The 22,904-nt window shown below is 40.2% G+C and overlaps 3 protein-coding genes and 1 long non-coding RNA gene across 4 annotated transcripts in view; 1 reads left to right on the top strand and 3 right to left on the bottom strand.

Annotated features, from left to right (window-relative positions):
- Window positions 1-1,202: 1,202 nt before the first annotated feature.
- On the bottom strand, window positions 1,203-4,868 carry COP13 (Proteasome component (PCI) domain protein). Its single transcript, XM_078591322.1, has 11 exons — window positions 4,573-4,868; window positions 4,277-4,389; window positions 3,930-4,176; window positions 3,492-3,549; window positions 3,320-3,409; window positions 3,031-3,093; window positions 2,759-2,848; window positions 2,123-2,281; window positions 1,814-1,935; window positions 1,658-1,730; window positions 1,203-1,557 (listed from the first exon to the last, which is right to left on the bottom strand). Exons 1-11 carry the CDS (start codon window positions 4,761-4,763, stop codon window positions 1,492-1,494), a joined length of 1,272 nt encoding a protein of 423 aa, XP_078447448.1. The 5' UTR covers window positions 4,764-4,868; the 3' UTR covers window positions 1,203-1,491.
- Window positions 4,869-7,807: 2,939 nt separating this feature from the next.
- LOC144715981 (uncharacterized) lies at window positions 7,808-11,336 on the bottom strand. The gene is made up of 2 exons (XR_013584791.1): window positions 11,139-11,336; window positions 7,808-7,974 (listed from the first exon to the last, which is right to left on the bottom strand). It is a non-coding gene; the product is annotated as an uncharacterized LOC144715981 (long non-coding RNA).
- Window positions 11,337-11,353: 17 nt separating this feature from the next.
- Window positions 11,354-20,680, top strand: LOC144715979 (Protein kinase superfamily protein). Its single transcript, XM_078590943.1, has 8 exons — window positions 11,354-13,808; window positions 15,536-15,677; window positions 16,248-16,462; window positions 17,582-17,708; window positions 17,817-17,888; window positions 18,717-18,903; window positions 19,543-19,675; window positions 20,059-20,680. Exons 2-8 carry the CDS (start codon window positions 15,536-15,538, stop codon window positions 20,305-20,307), a joined length of 1,125 nt encoding a protein of 374 aa, XP_078447069.1. The 5' UTR covers window positions 11,354-13,808; the 3' UTR covers window positions 20,308-20,680.
- Window positions 20,681-21,118: 438 nt separating this feature from the next.
- LOC144715980 (uncharacterized) overlaps window positions 21,119-22,904 on the bottom strand; it is a 4,452-nt gene continuing 2,666 nt past the window's right edge. Inside the window, exons 4-5 of the mRNA XM_078590945.1 lie at window positions 22,614-22,696; window positions 21,119-21,634 (exon numbers count right to left, since the gene is read on the bottom strand). Coding sequence (XP_078447071.1) covers window positions 21,425-21,634; window positions 22,614-22,696 — 293 coding nt within the window. The 3' untranslated portion in view covers window positions 21,119-21,424. The remainder of the gene's footprint in view (window positions 21,635-22,613; window positions 22,697-22,904) is intronic.

A 22,904-nucleotide genomic window follows, 5' to 3' on the forward strand; every position in this document is an offset into this window, starting at 1 on the left:
ATACCCAATACTGCGCCCCCCACGTTCCGAGCATTATGGCATCTGTCCTGATACTTGACATCGGGCAGATGTTCTATATACGTCCAATATCTGACATCTGGTATCTGAAATCACCTTGATTTCATCCGGATATCAGATATCAGTTGTCTAACATTGGATATTGGACGCATATAAAACAGTAGCTATGACAGCCATGACCCAAGGGTAACAGGAGACCAGAGGCTATAGCAATTAGGAAGATTAGAACTCAAGTGGTCAGGCTGAAGAGACTCCACCTCCACCCACCTACTTGATCATTTCATTTTAGTATGTAAAAAAAAGAGGGGAAAAAGTGAATAAACATAATAACGTAGGTAAAAGTCAATAAATAAAGAAGTTTTCTAAAGACTGAATTGAGGCTATTATGGTAATGTCAGCTATTAAGGCTTGTGTTAGCCGAACCCTAATTTCTAATGGAAGAGGTACTACGAGACCTCTGTCCCTGAATTTGCCTAGGGGCAAACAACCCCCACTGGCCACATGTTTGAAGGGTGGTGCAATTTTGGGATGGACTTGTCCATTGTCTTATTGTTAGAGTCCTGATGAGATAACCGATTCTTGAAATTGTCAGGTTATAAATACCTCCTTGTAAGGTCATTAGAGGGACTTTTTGGATTAAAGATCAACTTGTGGTTTCTTGGCACGAGTAACTGTATCTGGCTTTCATGAGGGCAAGAAATGGGACGAGAGCTGTATCAACACATCTGAGACCATCCCTAGTTACAAGAGATCCCATAAACATCCTAATTGTCAGCCGAGATATTTAGAATATATTTCTTGGCTAGAATTCATTCTATTCTTGGAGTCTTCTTGTTGTGGGCCCACTAGTCATACAACCTGGCAAGTATATTAGTCAATGGAGCTCCAGTAGAGAAGGTTGTTACATTCTTGAAGTCTGTTACAGGATACGGGAGAAGCATTGGAGAAAGACAAGAGAACAAGGTAAATAGTATGAAATTTGTCACTAATATATTACCAGAATATCATTCTTCCGTTGAACGCTAACATCTTATATTATTCTAGAACATCTAAAAAAACATTCATAGTCTCTATTATTATGGGAATAAATATAAAACCTTGTCTAAAAAAGGCTAGGGTCAGAGGACTGCTGACAAAGGAATTCAGAAGAAAAAAGAAATGATATTTTTGCTTGGGGGTATAACTTTCATAAAAAAGGAACTTAACCATAATTGCCATTAAAGACGAGGAGATTGTGCTTACTGCTTTGCCACAAGAGTACCATCCACAAGGGAGATATAAGGGCAATGGCAATACATGATAAAGTAATAAAAAAATAAAGGCACGATATTATGACAGCTCCCTCAAAACAAAAAGAGAATTTCTTCTTGTTCTTGTTCTTCTTCTTCTCCTCCTTTTTTCTTCCCTCTTGATCATCACCATCATTGTCAGCTTTTCTCTCGTCATTTATGGAAATGGTAGTTGTATGATCTCTCACAAGAACTTTGTGGGCACAGGGTCGAAGTCATCAAAGTCGAGTCTCGGGCGCTCTCGCCCAACCTGGCAACATCATATTCATATAGTGTGTATCCTTCACTAAACCAAGGGTTTGAAAATAGACTGTGTTTTTCTTCTATTTTTTCTAATCAGATGGCCTAACCTTTGTCACATAGGCAGGATCACAGGAGAGTTGCTCGTCAATCGACGTTAGCTTCCGCGACAATGACACAATCCTGAAAGAATCACAAGAGGGACATGAGTTTTGAGACAGGAAGCATTGAAATGATTATGATATGATGATGATGACATCATTGACCTCTGAATCGATGAATCTATACGCTCGATCATCTTGCAAGATTTATACTGCTCTGGGTCCTCGTGGAAACTGACCATCCCATCTTTCTGGTTTATTGTGGCAAATATTTCACCATCTTGAATCTAGAAAAAGAAAAGATTACACAACATGGTCAAAGATATCAGTTTATTTCAGATGATAGTCGATGATCACAACCCCGAAGGATGAAAGTCAAGATGGAGGTACATAGACCGAGAAAATATGAGAAATGTATGGGTTTGCATGCAAATATGTCAATGTGAGAGAAAGTAAAAGAGAGAGAGAGGTCACCATGCGAAGAACATGCATCTCTGCTTCCCTGGGGGCTGGAAGCTGCACAGTGGAGGATATGTCTTGTAGGGACAGCGTCAAATACACCTGAGTCAGTCTCTGAATGTTGCGTTTGTAGAGAGATGATAGCACCTGCTTCACAAGCCCCATGTTTTTGTCCTGAAATAATAATCAAATCCGTAAGCCTTTGAAAATGTAGGAGATGGACGACGTGATACCATCACAGACTCTTTCTTACGGTAAACTACAACAGACGACGCAGCCCATTAGTAGAAAAGAAGCAAAGTGTTTGGATCCCAATCCCTGAAAGGAGTGTTTTAGTCTTTTGCATTACTGTTGTGCCCTTTAATTTCTTGTATCGATTCCAGCATGTTGTGATTTGGTGACTTATTTCTCTCTTTATGTTGAGAGAATGCCCTAAACCCAATATGGTTATACAAGTCCTTAAAGGGGAAGCCCGTCGTGAGAAAGGTGGTTCATTGTTTATGTATACGTTGGGAATTTTCAATATTACTCATAGAGAAAAGTTCCAAGAAACTCCAAGCTCAGCGCCTTTACTGAATCTTCCTATCCACAATAAATATTACGGCAAAAAATACGATATAAAAGAAAAAAAATAACGTTAAAACATCTTACGGTTAGAAACATCTCTGAGTTTGATTCAATGAAAGCCTCGAGGTCAGAAATCTTTTCATTTGAATAGCAATTCGCTAAATCCAGATATAGCTGCAAGAAGAGGCAACTAAGCCAGCTTATTAGTCAAATAAGGCAACATTTTTTGCTATTTCAAAGAGAATAAATAATCAAGTCTAGACCAGAGGAAGCTCATCCTAGCTGAAATATCTGAAATAGAATTTCAGAAATATAAGGAAAAACACAAGAAAAGCGTAAAATAGTTAGAAATGTGCCTGCGCATGGTTCTTCAAATTCCGCTGAGCAGCCGACGACGTGTATTTTGGAAATGGAGGAACCTGTCAGTGAAAATTGAGGATTGGGATTCAACATGATGTTTCCAAGACAGTCAGAAACTAATTTCATGAGCTCTAAAGATACAGAAAATTAGATGAATAATACAGCTGAAATGAGGTGAAATGTGTCAAAAATATACGATTACAAACTCCCTGTGTTACCAACTTACATGACATTTAAAGAAAAATAAATTCTTTTCTTTTCAGAAATAGGAAATACTGTGCCAACCTGCCCACTCTGAATAAGAGAAACTAATACGTATTTTTTGAATGCCTCAATTGCGATTGCATTTAAGTTGGACATTGGAGCAGTAATGACCTGAAAATTCCTCGTAACATCAGAGTCGAAGTTATATGACATTCTTAAAAATGAAATTGGAATCTATGCCTGTCATACATACATTATGTAGAAATTCCGATGCCTTGCGAAAATCCTTTTGTCCTATACTGATCATTCCCCTGCACATTTTCCAAGGAAAATGACATGTGAGACGGCCTTTTCCTTCAATAAAGAAGAAATGTAAAATAATGTAATAATTAGCTTGAATCTCAAAATATACCATGAAGAGGGATATATCTGGAGGGTAAATGTAAAAAGTGATTGTAACAGGATGCGATTCAATATGTTCATTCAAAGGTAATCGAAGCAATGACCATAGAAACTCTATGGTGAACACAAAATAATATATACATGAAGACAATTTTTTATTTGTCATCGTTGAAGTACAACATCCTGCTTAACAATGAAAAGTAGTGCCCTTGCTGTCAGATATAGCTTTTGCAAGGTTGGTAAAAGCTGATCCAATAGTAATGTTTATTTACAAAGCAGAAAAACTTACCCATAATAGCAGTATAGAAAAAAATCCCTTGGTTGGTCAACCTCGTATATATCGTCATTAAGAACGCTCATGCCAGCCTTATATCGCTTTGCCAACAAACAGAGAACCAGAAAATCTGAATGTAATGGGGTCAATTTTTCTGAGGACACTTGAAGTTTACGGACTGCCGTTCTCAGAGGAACAATTCCTCTAATGGGTGTTTTCAGTTCTACAAGCCTCTCCCTGAATCTCTTGCAAACAGAAACAACTGCAACAAGAGTCAGTACTATTCATCAGAAGCCGAAAAGCAATCAAAGATCGAAAAAAAAACTCAAAAAAGAAGAAGAATTGAAGCAAGAATCCAGTACATTTCTCCGGGGCCAAGCGAATCTGCACCGCAGAACATTCCTCGATAAATCTTACGACCAAGGTTATAAACTCATCGACCTGCTCTCCAGCAATAGAAGCAGAGTACGGCTCCCTGCAGCCCCAAGGAACAATTAAATTCCAACAAAAATAATAAAACTGCGCGCAGAAACCCTAATTCTCATATAACAGAGCAAGGGAGCAACGAAAACTCAGAAAAATCAGTACCAAAAAGAAGAGAAAATCAAGAAAAAGCAAGCGAAAACTTCGAAAGAAGTTAAAATCAAAGATATTTTACAAGATGTAAAGGTAACCCAGAGAATGTTTCGATGGTTCGAGCTGCCCCAGGATGGAAAACAACTGCCCCGCTTGCGTCGGGAAAGACTCCTCCGCCTGTTTGAGCAAGGATTGGAGTTGAGAAATCTCCTCTGAACTCCCAGAAAGCGCCTGGATGTGCGCTACCAGAGCCTCCGACGACTCCATCGCCATGGCAGCGAGCGAGAGAGCAAGAACAAGAGAGAGAGAAAGAGAGAGAGAAGAGAGAGAAAAAGGAGAGAGAAAGAAGAGAGAGAGAGTTTGTGTTCTGCAACGATTGCTGTTGTAAAGAGAAGTGGAAAGCTTAAAACGGAGTGTTGGGCTGTTGGTTAGAATGGCCCATTAGACTTGAACAGGCCCAAATTTATTATTTATCTGATACATTCCAAGTGCATAGATATAACCATATATTAGACAATTTAGGTCTTATGATATATATTTAGATATTCAATACATACAGACAGAGAGAGAGAGTTTTAAAACTTTATATAATACTTTTCCAAGTCTTATATAATATGCTGTGGTTTTTAGATATTCCATAGACATGGAGAGAGAGAGAGAGTTTTACAACTTGATCTAGTACATTTCCTAGTCCATTAGTGTAATAATAAATTGGATAATTTAGATCTTATGCTGTGGTTTTCAGATAATCCATAAAGATGGATAGAGAGATAGTGTTTTAGAAATTCATCTGATACATTTCCTAGTCCATTAGTGTAATCATAAATTGGAGAATTTGGATCTTATGCTGTGGTTTTCAGATATTCCATTGAGATGAAGAGAGAGAGAGTTTTACAAATTCATATGATACGTTTCCATGTCCACTATTATAATCATAAATTGGACAATTTGGATCTTACACGATGGTTTTCAGATATTCCATAGAGATGCAGAGAGAGAGAGAGAGAGAGTTTTACAACTTCATCTGATGCATTTTTATGTCCATCAATATAATCATAAATTAAACTATTTAGGCCTTAAGCTATAGTTTTCAGATATTCAATAGAGATAGAGTGGGAGTGAAAGAAGAGAGAGCGAGAGAATTTTATAACTTCATCAAATACATTTTCAAATCCATTAGTATAATCATAAATTGGACAACTTAGATCTTACGTGATGGTTTTTAGATATTCCATAGAGATGGAGAGAGAGAGAGTTTTACAACTTCATCTGATGCATTTACATGTCCATCAATATAATCATAAATTAAACTATTTAGGCCTTAGGCTATGGTTTTATATATTCAATGGAGATAGAGTGAGAATGAAAGAGAGAGAAAGAAAGAGAGAGAGAGATTTGTATAACTTTATCAAATACATTTTCAAATCCCTTAGTATAATCATAAATTGGACAATTTAGATCTTGTGCTATTTTTAGACATTCAATAACGATAGAGACACGGTGAAAGAGAGAGGCAAAGGGAGTTTTATAATTTCATTTGATATATTTCCAGTTTTATTGGTATAACCATAAATTAGACAATTAAGGTCTTATGTTGTAGTTTTCAGATATTCCCTGGAGATGGAGAGAAAGAGAGAGGGGAGTTTTATAATTTTATCTGATACGTTTCCAATTCCATCAGTATAACCATGAATCAGACAGTTAAGGTCTTATGTTGTACTTTTCAGATATTCAATAGAGATAGAGAGAGAGTGAGAGAGAGAGAGTTCGACAACTTCATCTGATATATTTCCAAGTCCATAAGTATAACCATAAATTGCACGATAGAACTTCTGCTATAGTTTACAGAATATTTCATATAGATAGAGAGAGATTTTTTACAACGCCATCTGATACATTTCCAAGTCCATCAGTATACTCATAAATTAGAAAATTTAGATCACATGCTATAAAGGAGATAATCAAGAGAGATAGAGATAGAGATAGAGATAGGGATAGAGATAGAGATAGAGATAGAGATGGAGATGGAGATGGAGATGGAGATGGAGATGGAGATAGAGATAGAGATAGAGATAGAGATAGAGATAGAGATAGAGATAGAGATAGAGATAGAGATAGAGATAGAGATAGAGATAGAGATAGAGATAGAGATAGAGATAGAGATAGAGATAGAGATAGAGATAGAGATAGAGATAGAGATAGAGATAGAGATAGAGATAGAGATAGAGATAGAGATAGAGATAGAGATAGAGAGATAGAGACAGAGATAGAGAGATAGATATAGAGAGATAGAGATAGAGATAGAGATGGAGATAGAGAGAGTTGATCCACTTGTATTCTGTTCAAGAAAAGGAAAATAAGATAAAGGTGAGCGTTGGGCCGTTGGTTGTGAGAGTTTTGGGTCAGAATACCCCATTAGATTTAAGAGAACTAAATGTCTTCTTCATCTGATACATTTTTAGCATATTAATATAACCATAAATTAAACAAATTAAATCTTATGTTATAGTTTTCAGGTATTAAATAGAGAGAGTGAGTGAGCGAGAGAGCAGTACAACTTGGAATATGGTCAAGAAATGGAAGAGTTAAGATGAGAGCGTTGGGCTGTCAGCAGTGAAAGTTGTGTCAGAATAGCCCACTAGACTTAAAGAGGCCCAAATCTATTCGTCATCTGATACATTTCTAAGCCCATTACTTTGATCATAAATTAAAAAAATTAACCCTTATATTATAGTTTTCAAATATGATGAATATAGTCCCAAATATCTAAACGTTTTACTTGTGAATAGAAAGACAGAGAGATAGAGATAGAGAGGCAGAGAGAGATTTCTGCAACCTTTGCTGGTATCAACTGTTATGAGAAATGTGGAAGACCATACATTGATTTTTGGGTCAACATAAATTAGATGAATCAGTATTATACTATGATATTCAACATTTTAGGGTACAATGAAGTAGGAAACTATGTAATTGTACTTATTGGAAATTTGATAGGCCATGCAGGCCATCACAACTTGCCCACCAAAAGTATGTGTAAACTGAGTTGATTTCAAAATTGTATGAGCATTTACCATAAAATTTTCAGTCTTATACTAAAACTTTTGATATTTCAGGGCAAGGAGACTACTTAAGCATCTTCTAAGTATACAGTTGAATAGGCTCATCTCTATTGACCCACCAACATGTACTTTTAGACCTAAAAAACATATAACTACAAATTTAACAAATTTCAGTCATAATATAACCCTTCAATATTTTGGGGTCTAATGAATTGGGAAACTCTTTAAGCATCTTTTCAGTGGGCAGTTGAACAGACATTATTGGCCCCCCCAACATTACACTTTTACTGGGTCTAGATAAAAAAATTTATCAAGTTTCGGCCTTATAATTTAATTTTGATGAATTGGGGGACTCCTAAGCATCTTTGTAGTACTGTTGAAGAGGGTCCAGGAAGCCCTTCATTATTGATACTCCCAAAGTACACCTGTAAAATCTAGGTTAAAACAGTATAGTCATAAATTAAAACATTAAAGTTTTATATTAAAATAAACATATGTTTTAGGGTATGATATGAATTCTGTGCCGTTGAACAGGTTCAGTAAAGTGCAATTTTTCAGATCCTGTCAACTTTGTCACTGCTCAGACAGTTGCTCGTGAGCTGGTCATCTCCCATCTCGAGGAGAGGAATAGAGTCAGACGAGGAGAGGAGACAAGCGAAAGAGAGAGACGTAACAGAGGTAGATAGAGAGAGAAAGTACGAAGCAGAGACAAGAGGAGATGGAGAGAGAGTGAGAGTATTTAGATTTGGAGAGAGGAGTGGAGCTCAAGAGATAGAGAGAGAATCAGAAGGAGAGAGAGAAAGAGACATAGAGAGAGGAGGAGAGCTCAAGAGATAGGGAGAGAATCAGAAGGAGAGAGAGAAAGAGACATAGAGAGAGGAGGAGAGCTCAAGAGATAGGGAGAGAATCAGAAGGAGAGAGAGAAAGAGACATAGAGAGAGGAGGAGAGCTCAAGAGATAGGGAGAGAATCAGAAGGAGAGAGAGAAAGAGACATAGAGAGAGGAGGAGAGCTCAAGAGATAGAGAGAGAATCAGAAGGAGAGAGAGAAAGAGACATAGAGAGAATCAGAAGGAGAGAGAGAAAGAGACATCGAGAGAGGAGGAGAGATCAAGAGAGAGAAAGAGAGAATCAGATGGAGAGAGAGAAAGAGACATCGAGAGAGGAGGAGAGATCAAGAGAGAGAAAGAGAGAATCAGATGGAGAGAGAGAAAGAGACATCGAGAGAGGAGGAGAGATCAAGAGAGAGAAAGAGAGAATCAGATGGAGAGAAAGAAAGAGACATCGAGAGAGGAGCGATCAAGAGAGAGAAAGAGAGAATCAGATGGAGAGAAAGAAAGAGACATCGAGAGAGAGAATCAGATGGAGAGAAAGAAAGAGACATCGAGAGAGGAGAGATCAAGAGATGGAGAGAGAATCAGAAGGAGAGAGAGGGAGACAGAGAGAGGAGTAGAGCTCAAGGGATAAGGAATCAGGAGAGAGAAGGAGACATAGAGAGAGGAGGAGAGCTCAAGAGATAGTGAGAGAATCAGAGGAGAGAGAGAGACATCGAGAGAAGAGGAGAGCTCAAGAGATAGAGAGAGAATCAGAAGGAGAGAAAAGAGTATGAAGAAGATCAAGTGATAGAGAAACAGAGAGAGTAAATAGTAACATAGGAAGACAGAGGTTCAGTTCGAGTGAGAGGAAGATGGAGAGAGAAAAAGAGGGTCTGGGAGAGGGAGAGAGAAAAGTAGCATTGGAAGATAGAAAGAGAAAGAAAGAGGGTCGAAGAGAGCGAGAGACAAGAATACAGAAAGAGAATTAACAGAGGGTTAGAGAAAGCGGGACAGAGTAGGCGAGGAGGATAGAAAGAGTAAAGTATGGAAATGGATAAGGATAACGTAAGAAGATAGAGAGAGAGAGAGAAGACAGAGAAAGCATCCAAAAGAATAACTGAGGAAGATAGAAAGATAAAGAAAGAGGATCAGGGAGAGGGCAATAAAGGGAAAGAAAGAAGGTCAAAAAACTAAAAGAAAACAGTAACAAAGAAAGAGAAAAATAGCAAGAAAGAGCAACATATGATGAACAGGAAGAGAGAAAATAAGACAGAGAGGGAGAAAGAACTGCAGCTGAGAAAGATAGAATGAGAAAAAAAGAGGGTCAAAGAGAGGGAGAGAAAATAGTAACAAATAAAGATAGAAAGAGCAAGAAAGAGTAACACATGATGAAGAAGGTTAACATAATAAGATAGAGAGAGAAATAAGAGAGAGAGGGAGCTAAAAGTGCAACTGAGGAAGATAGAAAGAGGGATAGAGAGAGGGCGGCAACAAAGGAAGATAGAAAGAGAATGAAAGAGGTAAAACATAGGAGAGAAAATAATGACAAAGAGAGCAAGAAAGATTAACAAATGAAAATGAAGAAGGTTAACAAAAGAAGATCCAAAGAAAGATGACAGAGATGGAGTAATATACAAAGAGAGAGAGAGAAAGGGAGAGGGAGAAACAGAGAGGGAGAGATAGAGGGAGGGAGAAAGAGAGATAACGAGAGAGAAAGAGGGATGAAGAGAGGGAAAGAGAGAGAAAGAGAGATAACGAGAGAGAAAGAGGGATAAAGAGGGGGAAAGAGAGAGAAAGAGAGATAACGAGAGAGAAAGAGGGATAACGAGAGAGAAAGAAGGATAAAGAGAGGGAAAGAGAGAGAAAGAGAGATAAAGAGAGAGAAAGAGGGGGAAAGAGAGATAAAGAGAGAGAAAGAGGGGAAAGAGGGCTAAAGAGAGAGAAAGAGATACAAAGAGAGAGAGAGAAAGAGAGATAAAGAGAGAGAAAGAGGGGGAAAGAGAGATAAAGAGAGAGAAAGAGGGGAAAGAGGGCTAAAGAGAGAGAAAGAGATACAAAGAGAGAGAGAGAAAGAGATAGAGGGATAAAGAGCTACAAAGAGAGAAAGAGAGAGAAAGAGAGAGAATGAGAGAGAATGAGAGAGAATGAGAGAAAGAAATAAAAAGAGAACGAGAGAAAAAGAAAGAAAGAGAGAACGAGAGAAAAAGAAAAAAGAGAGAATGAGAGAGAAGGAGATAGAAAGAGGGAGAGAGAGAGAAATAAATCGAAAGAGAGAGAGAGAGAGAGAGAGAGAGAGAAAGAAAGAAAGAATGACAGAAAAAGAAAGAAAGAGAGAGAATGACAGAGAAAGAAATAGAAAGAGAGAGAGAGAATGAGAGAAAAGGAAAGAAAGAGAGAATGAGATAGAAAGAGGGAGAGAGAGAGAGAACGAGATAAAAAGAGAGAGAGAGAGAGGAGAGAAAAGAGAGAGAGAGAGAGAGAGAGAGAGAGAGAGAGAGAGAGAGAGAGAGAGAGAGAGAGAGAGAGAGAGAGAGAGAGAGAGAACGAGAGAGAAAAAGAGAGAGAGATGGGAAGGGCGGAGTAAATAAGGAAGATAGAGAGAGAGAGAGAGAGAGAGAGAGAGAGAGAGATGGGAAGGGCGGAGTAAATAAGGAAGAGAGAGAGAGAGAGAGAAAGAGGGAATCATCAGCTGGAACCCAGCTCAAATAGCTGGGCTCTTCCAGAAGGGAATGCCATGGCAAACAATCGGAAAAAAGGCAGGGCCAAGATGCCTTACTGTATACGCCGGAAGAGCAGACGACAAGCGCCATGGCCGACCTCTTCTTCTCTCTTTCTCTCTCTAACCTGCCGGGCACAAAGCTACAGGCAACTTGCAGGAGTGGACAGCAACAGGAGATTGCTTTACAGCACATGCCTGACGGCCACGGCCGAGTTTCAAGTTAAATTTCTCGTCGTCCGTCGCGGAACTGAGACGAGGAGAGTGTTGGGATTTGCGAAGGGGAGGAAGGGGGGAGATGATTGGCCTGACGCGCCGTTCAAAGATTCCAAGTCTTTTCGAGACCTTCCGAGTCAAATTTCCTGCTTGGGCTCTCTCTCTCTCTCTATATGTATCTCTTTCTCTCTATCTATATCTTGCTCTCTATATCTCTCTCCAACTCTTGCTCTCTCTCTCTCTCTCTAATTCTTGTGCTCTCTCTAACTCTTGCTCTCTCTCTCTCTCTAATTCTTGCGCTCTCTCTAACTCTTGCTCTCCCTAATTCTTGCGCTCTCTCTAACTCTTGCTCTCTCTCTCTAATTCTTGCTCTCTCTCTAATTCTTGCGCTCTCTCTAACTCTTGCTCTCTCTCTCTCTCTCTTACTCTTGCTCTCTCTCTCTTACTCTTGCTCTCTCTCTAACTCTTGCTCTCTCTCTCTCTAACTCTTGCTCTCTCTCTCTAACTCTTGCTTTCTCGCTCTCTCTCTCTAATTCTTGCGCTCTCTCTAACTCTTGCTCTCCCTAATTCTTGCGCTCTCTCTAACTCTTGCTCTCTCTCTAATTCTTGCGCTCTCTCTAACTCTTGCTCTCTCTCTCTCTAACTCTTGCTCTCTCTCTCTCTAACTCTTGCTCACTCTCTCTTACTCTTGCTCTCTCTCTAACTCTTGCTCACTCTCTCTTACTCTTGCTCTCTCTCTAGCTCTTGCTCACTCTCTCTTACTCTTGCTCTCTCTCTAGCTCTTGCTCTCTCTCTTACTCTTGCTCTCTATCCAACTCTTGCTCACTCTCTCTAACTCTTGTTCTCTCTCTCTAACTCTTGCTCTCTCTCTCTCTAACTCTTGCTCTCTCTCTCTCTAAGTCTTGCTCTCGCTCTAACTCTTACTCTCTCTAGCAGTCTAGCTCTTGCTCTCTCTCTAACTCTTTCTCTCTCTCTCCAGCTCTTTCTTTCTCTCTCTAACTTTTGCTCTCTCTCTCCAACTCCTGCTCTCTCTCTCTCCAACTCTTGCTCTCTCTCTCCTACTCTTCTCTCTCTCTCCAACTCCTGCTCTCTCTCTCCAACTCTTGCTCTCTCTCTCTCTTCTTGCTCTTTCTCTACCTCTTGCTGTTTCTCTAACTCTTGCTCTCTCTCTCTATCTCTTGCTCTCTCTAGCTCTTGCTCTCTCTCTCTCTACAACTCTGCCGAAGGTTAAGGAGTGTACTGATGACAGTGTGGACTTCATCAAGATACAGCTGTGAATGGTGCCGTGTCTCCCATTTCTTGTTAAAATAATGATGCGCGTTCTTAACGATATTGCTTCAGGTTTCACTTTCCCTCTCTCCCTCTACAGCTCTCTCGCTCTCTCCCTCTCTAACACTCGAGCTTTCGCGGTCTGGCTCTTTCTCTCTCTAGTTCTCTCTCCCTCTCTAGGGCTCGAGAACTCTCTCGCTCCCCATCTCTCTCACTCTAGCTCTTCTCTTTCTCTCTCCTTCTCTCGCTCCCCACCTCTCCCACTCTAGCTTTCTTTCCTTTTCTCTCTCCCTCTCTAGCTCTCTCTTTCTCCCTCTCCCCTTCTCTAGCTCTCTCCCCTCTACCTCTCAAGCTCTCTCTTTCTCCCTCTCTTCGTCTCTAGCTCTCTCTCTATCTACCTCTCTAGATCTCTCTTTCTCCCTCTCCTTCTCTAGCTCTCTCTCTACCTTTCTAGCTCTCTCTTTCTTCTTCTCTCTTTCTCTAGCCCTCTCTACCTCTCTAGCTCTCTCTTTCTCTGGCCCTTTCTCTCTCGCTCTCTCTCTTTCTATTTCCCTCTCTTTCTCCCTCTAGCTCTCTCTCTTTCTCCCTCTCTAGCTCTCTCTTTCTCCCTCTCTCGCGCTCTCTCTCGCTCTTGCGCTCTCTGTTTCTCTCTCATTTGCTCGTTCTCTCAATCTCTCTCTCAGTTGCACGCTCTCTCCATCTCCCTCATTTGGACGCGTTATATCAGACTCGCTCTCTCTCTGTCGCTCTCGCATTCGCACTCTCTCTCTCCATTTGCACGTTCTCTCCCTCTCTCTCATTTTTCACATTCTCTCTCTCTCTCATTTTTCACATTCTCTCTCTCTCTCTCTCTCTCTGTTTTCTTCCCTCTGTCATTCTCTCTCTCTGTTATATTCCCTGTGTCATTCTCTCTCTCCCTATCATTTGCTTTCTCTCTCTCTTATTTGCTTTCTCTCTCTCCCTCTCTCTCTCTCTCTGTTTTCTTCCCTTCATCATTTTTTCTCTCTCTCTCTCTGTTTTCTTCCCTGTGTCATTCGCTCTCTCTCTCTCTTTCTCAGTTGCTTTCTCTCTCTCTCTATCTGTTTTTTCCGTGTCATTCTCTCTCTATCTCCAAGAGGAATGAATGCGGAGAGCAAGCTGTACTGGGGAGTCTCTCGCTAAGAGAGATATTGTCTGCCGATCGGCAAGTGAAGCGGGGACTTCTCTCTCTTCTGTCTTAGCCTTTCCCCCCTCAAGATAACGCAGGTACTCTCTCTCTCTCTCTTTCTCTCTCTTTCTTTCTTTCTCTCTCTATGTTTCGGCGTGAAGCAACAAGAAATGCGCATAAATCTCGTCGACCCACCACCCATATTTGAGTTTCTTTCTCAGTTCTCTTTTCATTCTCTCTTTCGCTCTAATTTTCAATCTCTCTCTCACTCCTCTCTTTCTGAACTCTCTTTCTCTCTCTCTTCTTTCTCTCTCTCTCGTCTTCTCGTTCTCACCCTCACGCTCTCTCATTTGCATCTGCTGGTCGCTCTTTCTCGCCCTCTCTAGCTCTCTCTCTTGCACTCTCACACTCTCAAGCGCTCTCTTTCTCTCTCACTCTCTATCTAGTTCTCTCCCTCTCTAGCTCTCTCTCTTTCTCTATCACTCTCTCTCTCTCACTCTCCCTTTCTAGTTCTCTCTCTCTATCATTCTCCCTCTCCCTCTCTTGCACTCTCCCTCTCTAGCTCTCTCTTTTCTATCACTCTCTCTCTCACTCTCTCTTGCACTCTCCCTCTCTAGTTCTCTCACTCTGTAGCTCTCTCTCTTTCTCTCTCACTCTCTATCTAGTTCTCTCCCTCTCTAGCTCTCTCTCTTTCTCTCTCACTCTCTATCTAGTTCTCTCCCTCTCTAGCTCTCTCTCTTTCTCTATGTCTCTCTCTCTCACTCTCCCTTTCTAGTTCTCTCTCTCTATCATTCTCCCTCTCCCTCTCTAGCTCTCTCTTTCTCTGTCACTCTCTCACTCACTCTCTCTTGCACTCTCCCTCTCTAGTTCACTCTCACTCTGTAGACCTCTCTCTCTTTCTCTATCCCTCTCCCTCTCTAACTCTCTCTCACTCTCCCTCTGTAGCTCTCTCTCTCTCTTTCTTTATCACTCTCCCTCTGTAGCTCTCTCTCTTTCTCTATCCCTCTGCCTCTCTAGCTCTCTCTCCCCCCTCTCTCTAGCTCTCACTCTCTAACTCTTTCTCTCTCTTTCTCCATCACTCTCCCTCTCCCTCTCTACCTCCCTCTCTCTCTATCTCCCAATCTCTCTCCTCCCTCTCTAGCTCTCTCTCTCTCTAACTCTCTCTCTCTTTCTCCATCACTCTCCGTCTCCCTCTCTATCTCTCTCTCTCTCTGTCTCCCAATCTCTCTCCCCCTCTCTAGCTCTCTCTCTCTAACTCTCTCTCTTTCTCCCTCCCTCTCCCTCTCTCTCTATCTCCCAATCTCTCTCCCCTTCTCTAGCTCTCTCTCTCTTACTCTCTCTCTTTCTCCATCACTCTCCCTCTCTCTCTATCTCCCAATCTCTCTCTCTCTAACTCTCTCTCTTTCTCCATCACTCTCCCTCTATCTCCCAATATCTCTCTCCCCTCTCTAGCTCTCTCTCTCTCTCTCTCTTTCTCCATCACTCTCCCTCTCCCTCTCGCGCTCTCTCTCTCTCTCTCCCACTATCTCTCTCCCCTTCTCTAGCTCTCTCTCTCTCTCACACTCTCTAACTCTCTCTCTCTCTTTCTCCATCCCTCTCCCTCTCATCTCCCAATGTCTCTCTCCCCCTCTCTTGCTTCCTCTCTCTCCCTCTCTAGCTCTCTCTCTCTATCTCCCCATCTCTCTCTCCCCCTCTCGCTCTCTCTCTCTCTCTCTCTCCCTATCTCTCTCCCTCTCTAGCCCTCTCTCTCCCTCTCTAGCTCTCTCTCTTTCCCTCTCTAGCTCTCTCTCTCTCTCTTTCTCACTTTGACACCCCGCCACTGCAGATGCGCACTCCTCTCGCGGCGGCGCTCGGCGGCGCCGCCGCCGCCACGTCACTCCTCCTCCTCTCCGCCGCCGCCTTCCTCTTCTTCTTCTTCCGCCGCCGCCACCCCTCCGACACCACTTCCTCCGACCCTTCTCTCCCAGGTGACCCGTCATCCATTCTCCATCATACGTTATCCGTCATCCAATCTACAGTATACATTATCCGTCATCCGTTCTCCATTATCCGTCATCCGTCATACACTATCCGTTGTCCATTCTCCATCATATGGTATTCGTTGTCCGTCATCCGTCATCCAATCTACATCATTCGTTCTCCATCATACGTATCCGTTGTCCGTCATCCAGCATCCATTCTCCATCATACGTATCCGTCATCCATGCTACAGCATACGTTATCCGTTTCCGTCATCCGTCATCCTTCATACATCATACATCATACATCGTATAGTATCCGTCATTCGTTCTCCATTCTCCATCTTATGTTACCCGTCATCCGCTCTCCGTCATATGTTACACGTCATCTATTATCCGTCATATGTATCCGTCATCTATTCTCCATCATTTGGTATCCGTCATCCATTATCCATCTCATGCTATCCGTCATCCGTCATCATATATTATCCGATGCCGATGATGCCACCGTCTCCCTGTAAATACCTCAACCGTCTGATCATATTTTTGAATTTTTTGTTCGTTTGCGATGGTGGGCAGCGAACCAGATCTCGCTGACTTCTCCGCGCGCGATCGCTTCCCAACGCGCGAGATGCTTCAAGATCGAGGAGCTCGGCCAGGCCACGAATCTGTTCAGAGATTCCAATTTCATCGGATCAGGGAAATTCGGCGACGTGTACAAAGGATTGCTCGGTGATATGATCGTGGCCGTCAAGAGACGCCCCGCCGCTCCCTCCGCGGAATTCGTTCGAGAAGTATGCTTTTTTTTATTTCGAAATCCGAGCATTGATTTCGAAGTTCTGATTTTTCGTTGATTTTTTTGTGTTTTCTGTTGAAATTCCCGCCCTCGTGATCGATGCGTGGGTGACGAAATCCAGAGGGAGATAGGGATAGAGATAGTGATAGAGAAAGTAATATGGATAAGGATAGAGAGGGATATAGATATAGAGATGGAGATGGAGATAATAATTAAGACAGGGATGTAGATATAGATAGAGAAAGAACTTGAGATAGCGATAGAGATAGATATGGAGATGGAGATAACAATTCAGACAGGGATAGAGATATAGATAGAGAAAGAATTTGGGATAGCGACAGAGATAGAGATAGAGATAGAGAAAGAACTTGAGATAGAGACAGGAGACAGAGATGGAGATAGAGATAGAGATAGAGATACAGATGCAGATAGTTATAGTTATAGTGATGGAGATAGATATGGAGATGGAAATAGAGATGGAGAAAGAGATAGTGATGAAGATAAAAAAGGAAATAGAGATATGAAAAGAGATTTATTTATATATATATATAGAGAGTTAGAGAAAGAGATAGATATAAATTTCGAGATAGAGATAGGGATCGAGATCGAGATTGGTCCTTCGTCTTATGTTTTGTGTTATAATCTTATGTTTTGTGTTATAATGTAATGATACCTTGGCAGCTAGCTGTTAGTCCTCTAAATCAGGTAAACCCTGGATTGAAGATTAATTCAGGCTGTACTTTAATCGACGGGTCAACTGAACCTTCACAATCTCGAAAACACATCTGTCATTTGGGTTTTCTGATTTAACGCATGCTGAGATGTTATGATGTTATTACGAGAAACATAAGATGAAGGAACATAATGAAAGTAAGAGTGGGCTCCGCTCCGTTTTGTTTTCTATCTTGACACTTCTTTGCTGTCAAGAACAATACTTTTACTCTTCTAAATCAAAAGAAACCGTGAAATCTGATGAACTCACGCTGAGCTCTACGCCATGGGTTAAGGTTTCCTCTTATTTGCCAACGACCATGATCTTTTAAGAAGCAATAATAGTGTCATTACTATTAATATTCCAAGTTTTCTTCTCATTAACAAATTAATTATTTTGAAACAGGTGGAGTATCTTTCACTTATAAGACATCGGAATATTGTGAGCCTGCTGGGATACTGCCAGGAAAACGGCTTCCAGATGCTTGTGTATGAGTATGTCCCCAGCGGTAGCATCTCCTCACATTTATATGGCAAGTTCTAGGCTATTTTGGCTGTCCTCACCTTTCTTCTCTCTCTCTCACTCTAGACCGTTGACTTTGCCTAAACCGCTTATATTTCATTTTGCTTACCAAATTCAGGTGCAAATCAAGAATCCAGTGAAAAGCTGGAATTCAAGCACAGACTTATCATCGCACTTGGTGCAGCTAAAGGTGAGCATTGACTTTTGCGCTGACCATTGACCGCTTGCCTTTTGTACGCTGAGTTCTTGGGAGTTGACTATATCCATGGTCAAAATCATATGAAACTTAGAAATTTAAACAGGATAGTTAGTAATCAGAACAAAAATACAGCACCTGAATGTAATGGTTGCTAGTCTGAGTCCTTTTTTGGGTGTTCGGCGCCAACAGTGCCCATGAGGAGTCAACCATGATAATGACTAATCATCATCAACATTATCATTCAGTATCTAAGAGAAGCAACCTTGATCGTCACCCTCATCCATAGTTCATGGTGAATCATCATCATTGTCATACCGTTTCCAGTAGTCGTGATCTCGTCCTTGTTATGGGGCAGTTTCCAAGATATGGATCATTTATCCATGGCATCGTCATCTTCATCTGGTTTCCAAGAGCCATCATGGTCATCTTCACTATATATCCATATGTTGAATTTGTTGCCATCATCACTATCATCATCCATATGTTGAATTTGTTACCATCATCGGTATGTTGAATTTGGTCAAGCCCAAATATGGATGAGGATGACAGATTAATCATCGTCAACCACCCTACATTGATGGCCATGTTGACCTCCGTCCAAAGCTCAAGATCGGCCAATTTATTCTGAGACGTTGCATTTTTTTGGGCTTCACTAGAAGAGAAAATATATAAAAAATCATAAATTTTCTAGCGTCCTGGTCATCATCTCGTCGCCATTGAAGACAGTTTCCTTGGGAGAAATTCTGTAAAAGAGACAAAGAAACAAAAAATTTAAAAAAAATTATGGAAAATTTTTTCATTTATCTTTTTTTTGTGCAGGGCTGGAATTTCTGCACTCTCTCACCCCACCTTTACTGCACACGAATTTCAAGACGTCTAACCTCTTGGTGGACGAGAACTTTGCGCCCAAGGTTGCGGACGCCGGCTTGAGGAACTTTCTCGCTAAGTCTGGCGGAAGTGGCACATCTCTTGATGAAGCCGAGGACGATCTGTTCGTGGATCCATGGTACTTCTATCTCCTTTCGAATCTCATGATACTGATTTTTATTTTGGAAACAATCTAATTTACCCATTTTTCTTTTGAATGAAGAGATTTTATTTTAGTAGACTTTACATGGGCATGCGGTTGTTGAGGTGGGCCGCATCCAGTGAAGTATAAGAACTTTTACAGACAAAATTGTAATTGTTAACTCAACCATCACACGCTTAAATAAAATTTATTAAATAGAATCTCATCCATCAGAAGAATAACTTTATTTGAGATAGTTTTTTCCTACTAGTGTCATTTGCATGGTCGGTGTTGCTTAAATCCAAGAATTATTTACGAATAGAATTTTATTTTCCTGAAAATCTGTATTTTAGATTTGAATGGTGGGTACTACTGAAATCCGAAAATTATATGCAGAGAATTTTTGCCCTAAAACTGTTATTTTAATTTTGAATTTCGGTATCCCTAAAATCCAAGAACTTTTACAAGCTAAAACACATTTTTTCCTGAAAATCTTGTTTTAGATTTCAATTGTAGGTATTACTAAAATCCATGCGTTGATTAGTGTCTCTTAAGTCAAAAATATTCATCAATCATCATGCATATTGACTTAGTATGAATGGGCAGGCTAATGTGAACTAATGAAAATATGGGCAGCATCAATGAAGAGCCAGGATTCACAGAGAGAAGCGACGTGTATAGCTTTGGAGTGTTCCTCCTTGAGCTGGTGACAGGGCGGCCCGCGGCAGAATTCCAGTTCACCACAGCCCATGGAAGCATCGGCAAATGGGTAAATATTTCTAACCTTCATAGACAATGCAAATAGAAAATTCTCTCTTTCTTAGAATTTTTTTTTTCTATCAGAGTTCTCCTGTTTAGATTTTTTCTGAAATTATGAGATTCAAGTGTTATAAACAATATTTCTTTAAAATATATTTCTCTTCATAAATAGCGCAGGTTCAAATTTCTCCTATTTGTATAAAGAAAGCTATGTGTAATTTTTAAAAAGTGTGGTATAAAATAAAATTTAAAAAGCCATCAATATTTTTTTTTCAAAATTTCTCTCGTTTTTTAGAAAGAAATGCTATCACAGACCTTGTAGACAATTATTTTCCAAAATAAATTAGAAAATCAATAATTTTTTCTAAAACAATAATTTTCTTTTTCTCGCAGGCCGAGAGCTATACCGAGGCAAATGATATGTCTGATGTAGTTGATGCGAGAATGGGGACTCGGTTCACCAGTGAGGGGATGAAGGAATTTCTGAGGCTAGCCATACGGTGCCTGGGCCCGATGCCGCCAATGAGCATCGTGGCGGCAGAGCTAGACCGGATTCTAGAGAGAGAAAGGAGCTTGACCACTATCATGGGTGAGGTCATCCCAAGTGTCACCCTTGGCAGCGAGCTTTTCACCTCATCCTAGAGAGATAAGGAGCAACAAAGAACAAAGGCGGCGCAGCTTAACAGGATTCTAGAGAGAGAAAGTAGACTGGCCCCAAGCTTAACCTGGGATGGAGATTGTTCACCTCAGAAGACTAATAAGAAGAGAACTAGTCCTGATTCTAGAGAGAGAATGGAGATTGACCAGCAGGGAAAAGGATGATTTGTGGCACTGCACAGCTGACCTGCAAGTGTACAAAAAGAACAGCTGGGGGCCAGAAGTCAACCATCTTTGCCAAATTGGAAAATTTTCAGTATCTTTATTGAAAGGTATATTTGAGTAAGTTTCTTTTAAGCAGGTTATCTTAGTCTTCATTTACCTAATAAGATTTGACTGCCAGTATATTTTTACTAAATTGCAACCATTGGACATGCAAGATTTGACTGCCAGTATATCTTCATGATATCTTGTCGTCTAGCTTTGTATTATTTTCTTATTCTTTCTTAGACACTTTTTGAGGCTTCAAAGCTTATCAGGAGTTTACTTTGTGAAAAATATGCAAAGATAATAATGGCATAAGATTAGGCGAAATGTAGAGCTAAACAGTACAGTAATAGAACCTACGTGCATTAAATGAAAATATTTAATCGAATTCGAGAACTTTTCCCACAATGTTCCCATTGTCTAAACAGTGATTGAGAAATCCATTGAAAGGATTTCTGGATCGGCCAAAAATTCCAAAAACCAGCTCTACATTTGTCAAAGGTCAAGGGTCACTCTCTATCTAGAGAGAGAATATATTATTATACTCTCCAACGGTATGTTGTTGACTTTGCTCTCAAGCACAGCATAGTTAGAGAAAAAATCAAACACATTTTCCCCCAAAATTAGGTGCCATTTCACCTAAAAAAATTGAATCCGCAAGAAAGTGTGAAGATTCAACTGTGCCCCCTGAAAGAGAAAGGGCCACAAAGATAGAGACATCCCCCCCTGTGCTACCTCAAATGCTTTCCAACGGTCAGGATCGTTCCATATGTACACTTCCCAGATCAGATGGGCACTCATCAATAGAAAGAGAGAGAAAGCCAAGTAGAGAGAGAAAGGGGAAGGAGGTGTTAATTGGCTGGGTTATGATGGAAACTGGGTTTAGATGTGTTTGTCAAGATGTCGAGGCGGGCAAGTATATGCGGTGGATGTGCTGAAGAGATAGCTTCATCCGGCACGACGGACACTTCTTCTGGGAGACGACGGCACTCGTGATGCATGCCCGGCAGAACACGTGGCCGCATATCGTCGATGTTTCCTCTTTCATGACATCCATGCATATGGAACATCTGAGCTTCACCTCTCCCCCCCTCGTCTTCGCCTTCTGTTCATCGGGTAGGACATAGAAATAGATTTCTTTTAGAGATTCATCCATCCATCCATCCAACTGTCATCTAGAAATCTATTTATCTATGTAGATAAATAGTAAGTAGCTAGCTGTCTGTCTGTGTAAATAGCATGGGTCTTATTGTTTTCTCATCATAGTCTTGATAATTCGAAAAGAAAGAAAGGGTTTTCAGAGTTTTATCTATCTGTCTAAAAAGCATTGATGTTGTTGTTTTGTTATGTTGGTCTTGATAATTCGAAAAGAAAGAAAAAAGGAGGTTTCAAGAGTTTTGTCTATCTATCTATCTGTCTAAAAAGCATTGATTTTGTTGTTTTCTTATCTTGGTCTTGATAATTCGAAAAGAAAGAAAAAAGAGGTTTCAAGAGTTTTGTCTATCTACCTGTCTAAAAAGCATTGATTTTGTTGTTTTCTCTTATATTGATCATGATAATTCGAAAAGAAAGAAAAAAAGGGTTTTCAGAGTTTTATTTATCTGTCTAAAAAGCATGGGCTTTATTTTATAGCTTTCTTATCTTGGTCTTGATGATTTAAAATGAAAGAGAAAGGACTTTCAGAGTTTTTTCTATCTATCTGTCTACAAAACATGGGTTTTATTGCTTTCTTATCTAGGTCTTGATAATTTGAAAAGAAAGAACAAGGATTTTCAAAATTTTATCTATCTATCTATGTCTGTCTAGAAAGACAAGGTTTCAATGCTTTCTTATCTTGGTCATCATAATTTTGAAAAGAAAGAGAGTTTTTTTAGAGTTTTATCTATCCATCAATATATATATTAATCTATTAATTTTTATCTTTCAAACAAATCTATCCATCAGCCAACCTACACATGTGTCTGTCTGTTTATCTATCTGTCTTAAAAAACATGGATCTATTTCTTTCTTATCTTGACAATTTGAAAAGAAAGAAAAAGGGATTATTATTTAAAAAAATTATTTTAAAATGAGAAGGAAAATACCTTGTTCCCAGCGTATGGGTTTCTGGTTGTGTGAGCCAAGTCTGTTCCAGGAGTTTGCTGCGGAGGGTAGCGAAAATAGTCCGCTGCGAGAAATTAAAGAAATTCTGTTGAGAGGGAAATTTATAATGAATAAATTATACATGAAACAAAAAAAGGCAAATGATTTACTTCTCCAGGTGAATAAAAAATGCAGCTTTTTTGGGATTTTATTTATAAGAGAGTAAAAAGATTTCCTTCTCAAGAACGTGAAATTTTCCGTCGATTGCACATTTTTGTTTGAAAATGAAGTTG

Source organism: Wolffia australiana, chromosome 20 (assembly GCF_029677425.1).
Source record: "Wolffia australiana isolate 7733 chromosome 20, ASM2967742v1".
NCBI classification, from domain to species: Eukaryota; Viridiplantae; Streptophyta; class Magnoliopsida; order Alismatales; family Araceae; genus Wolffia; species Wolffia australiana.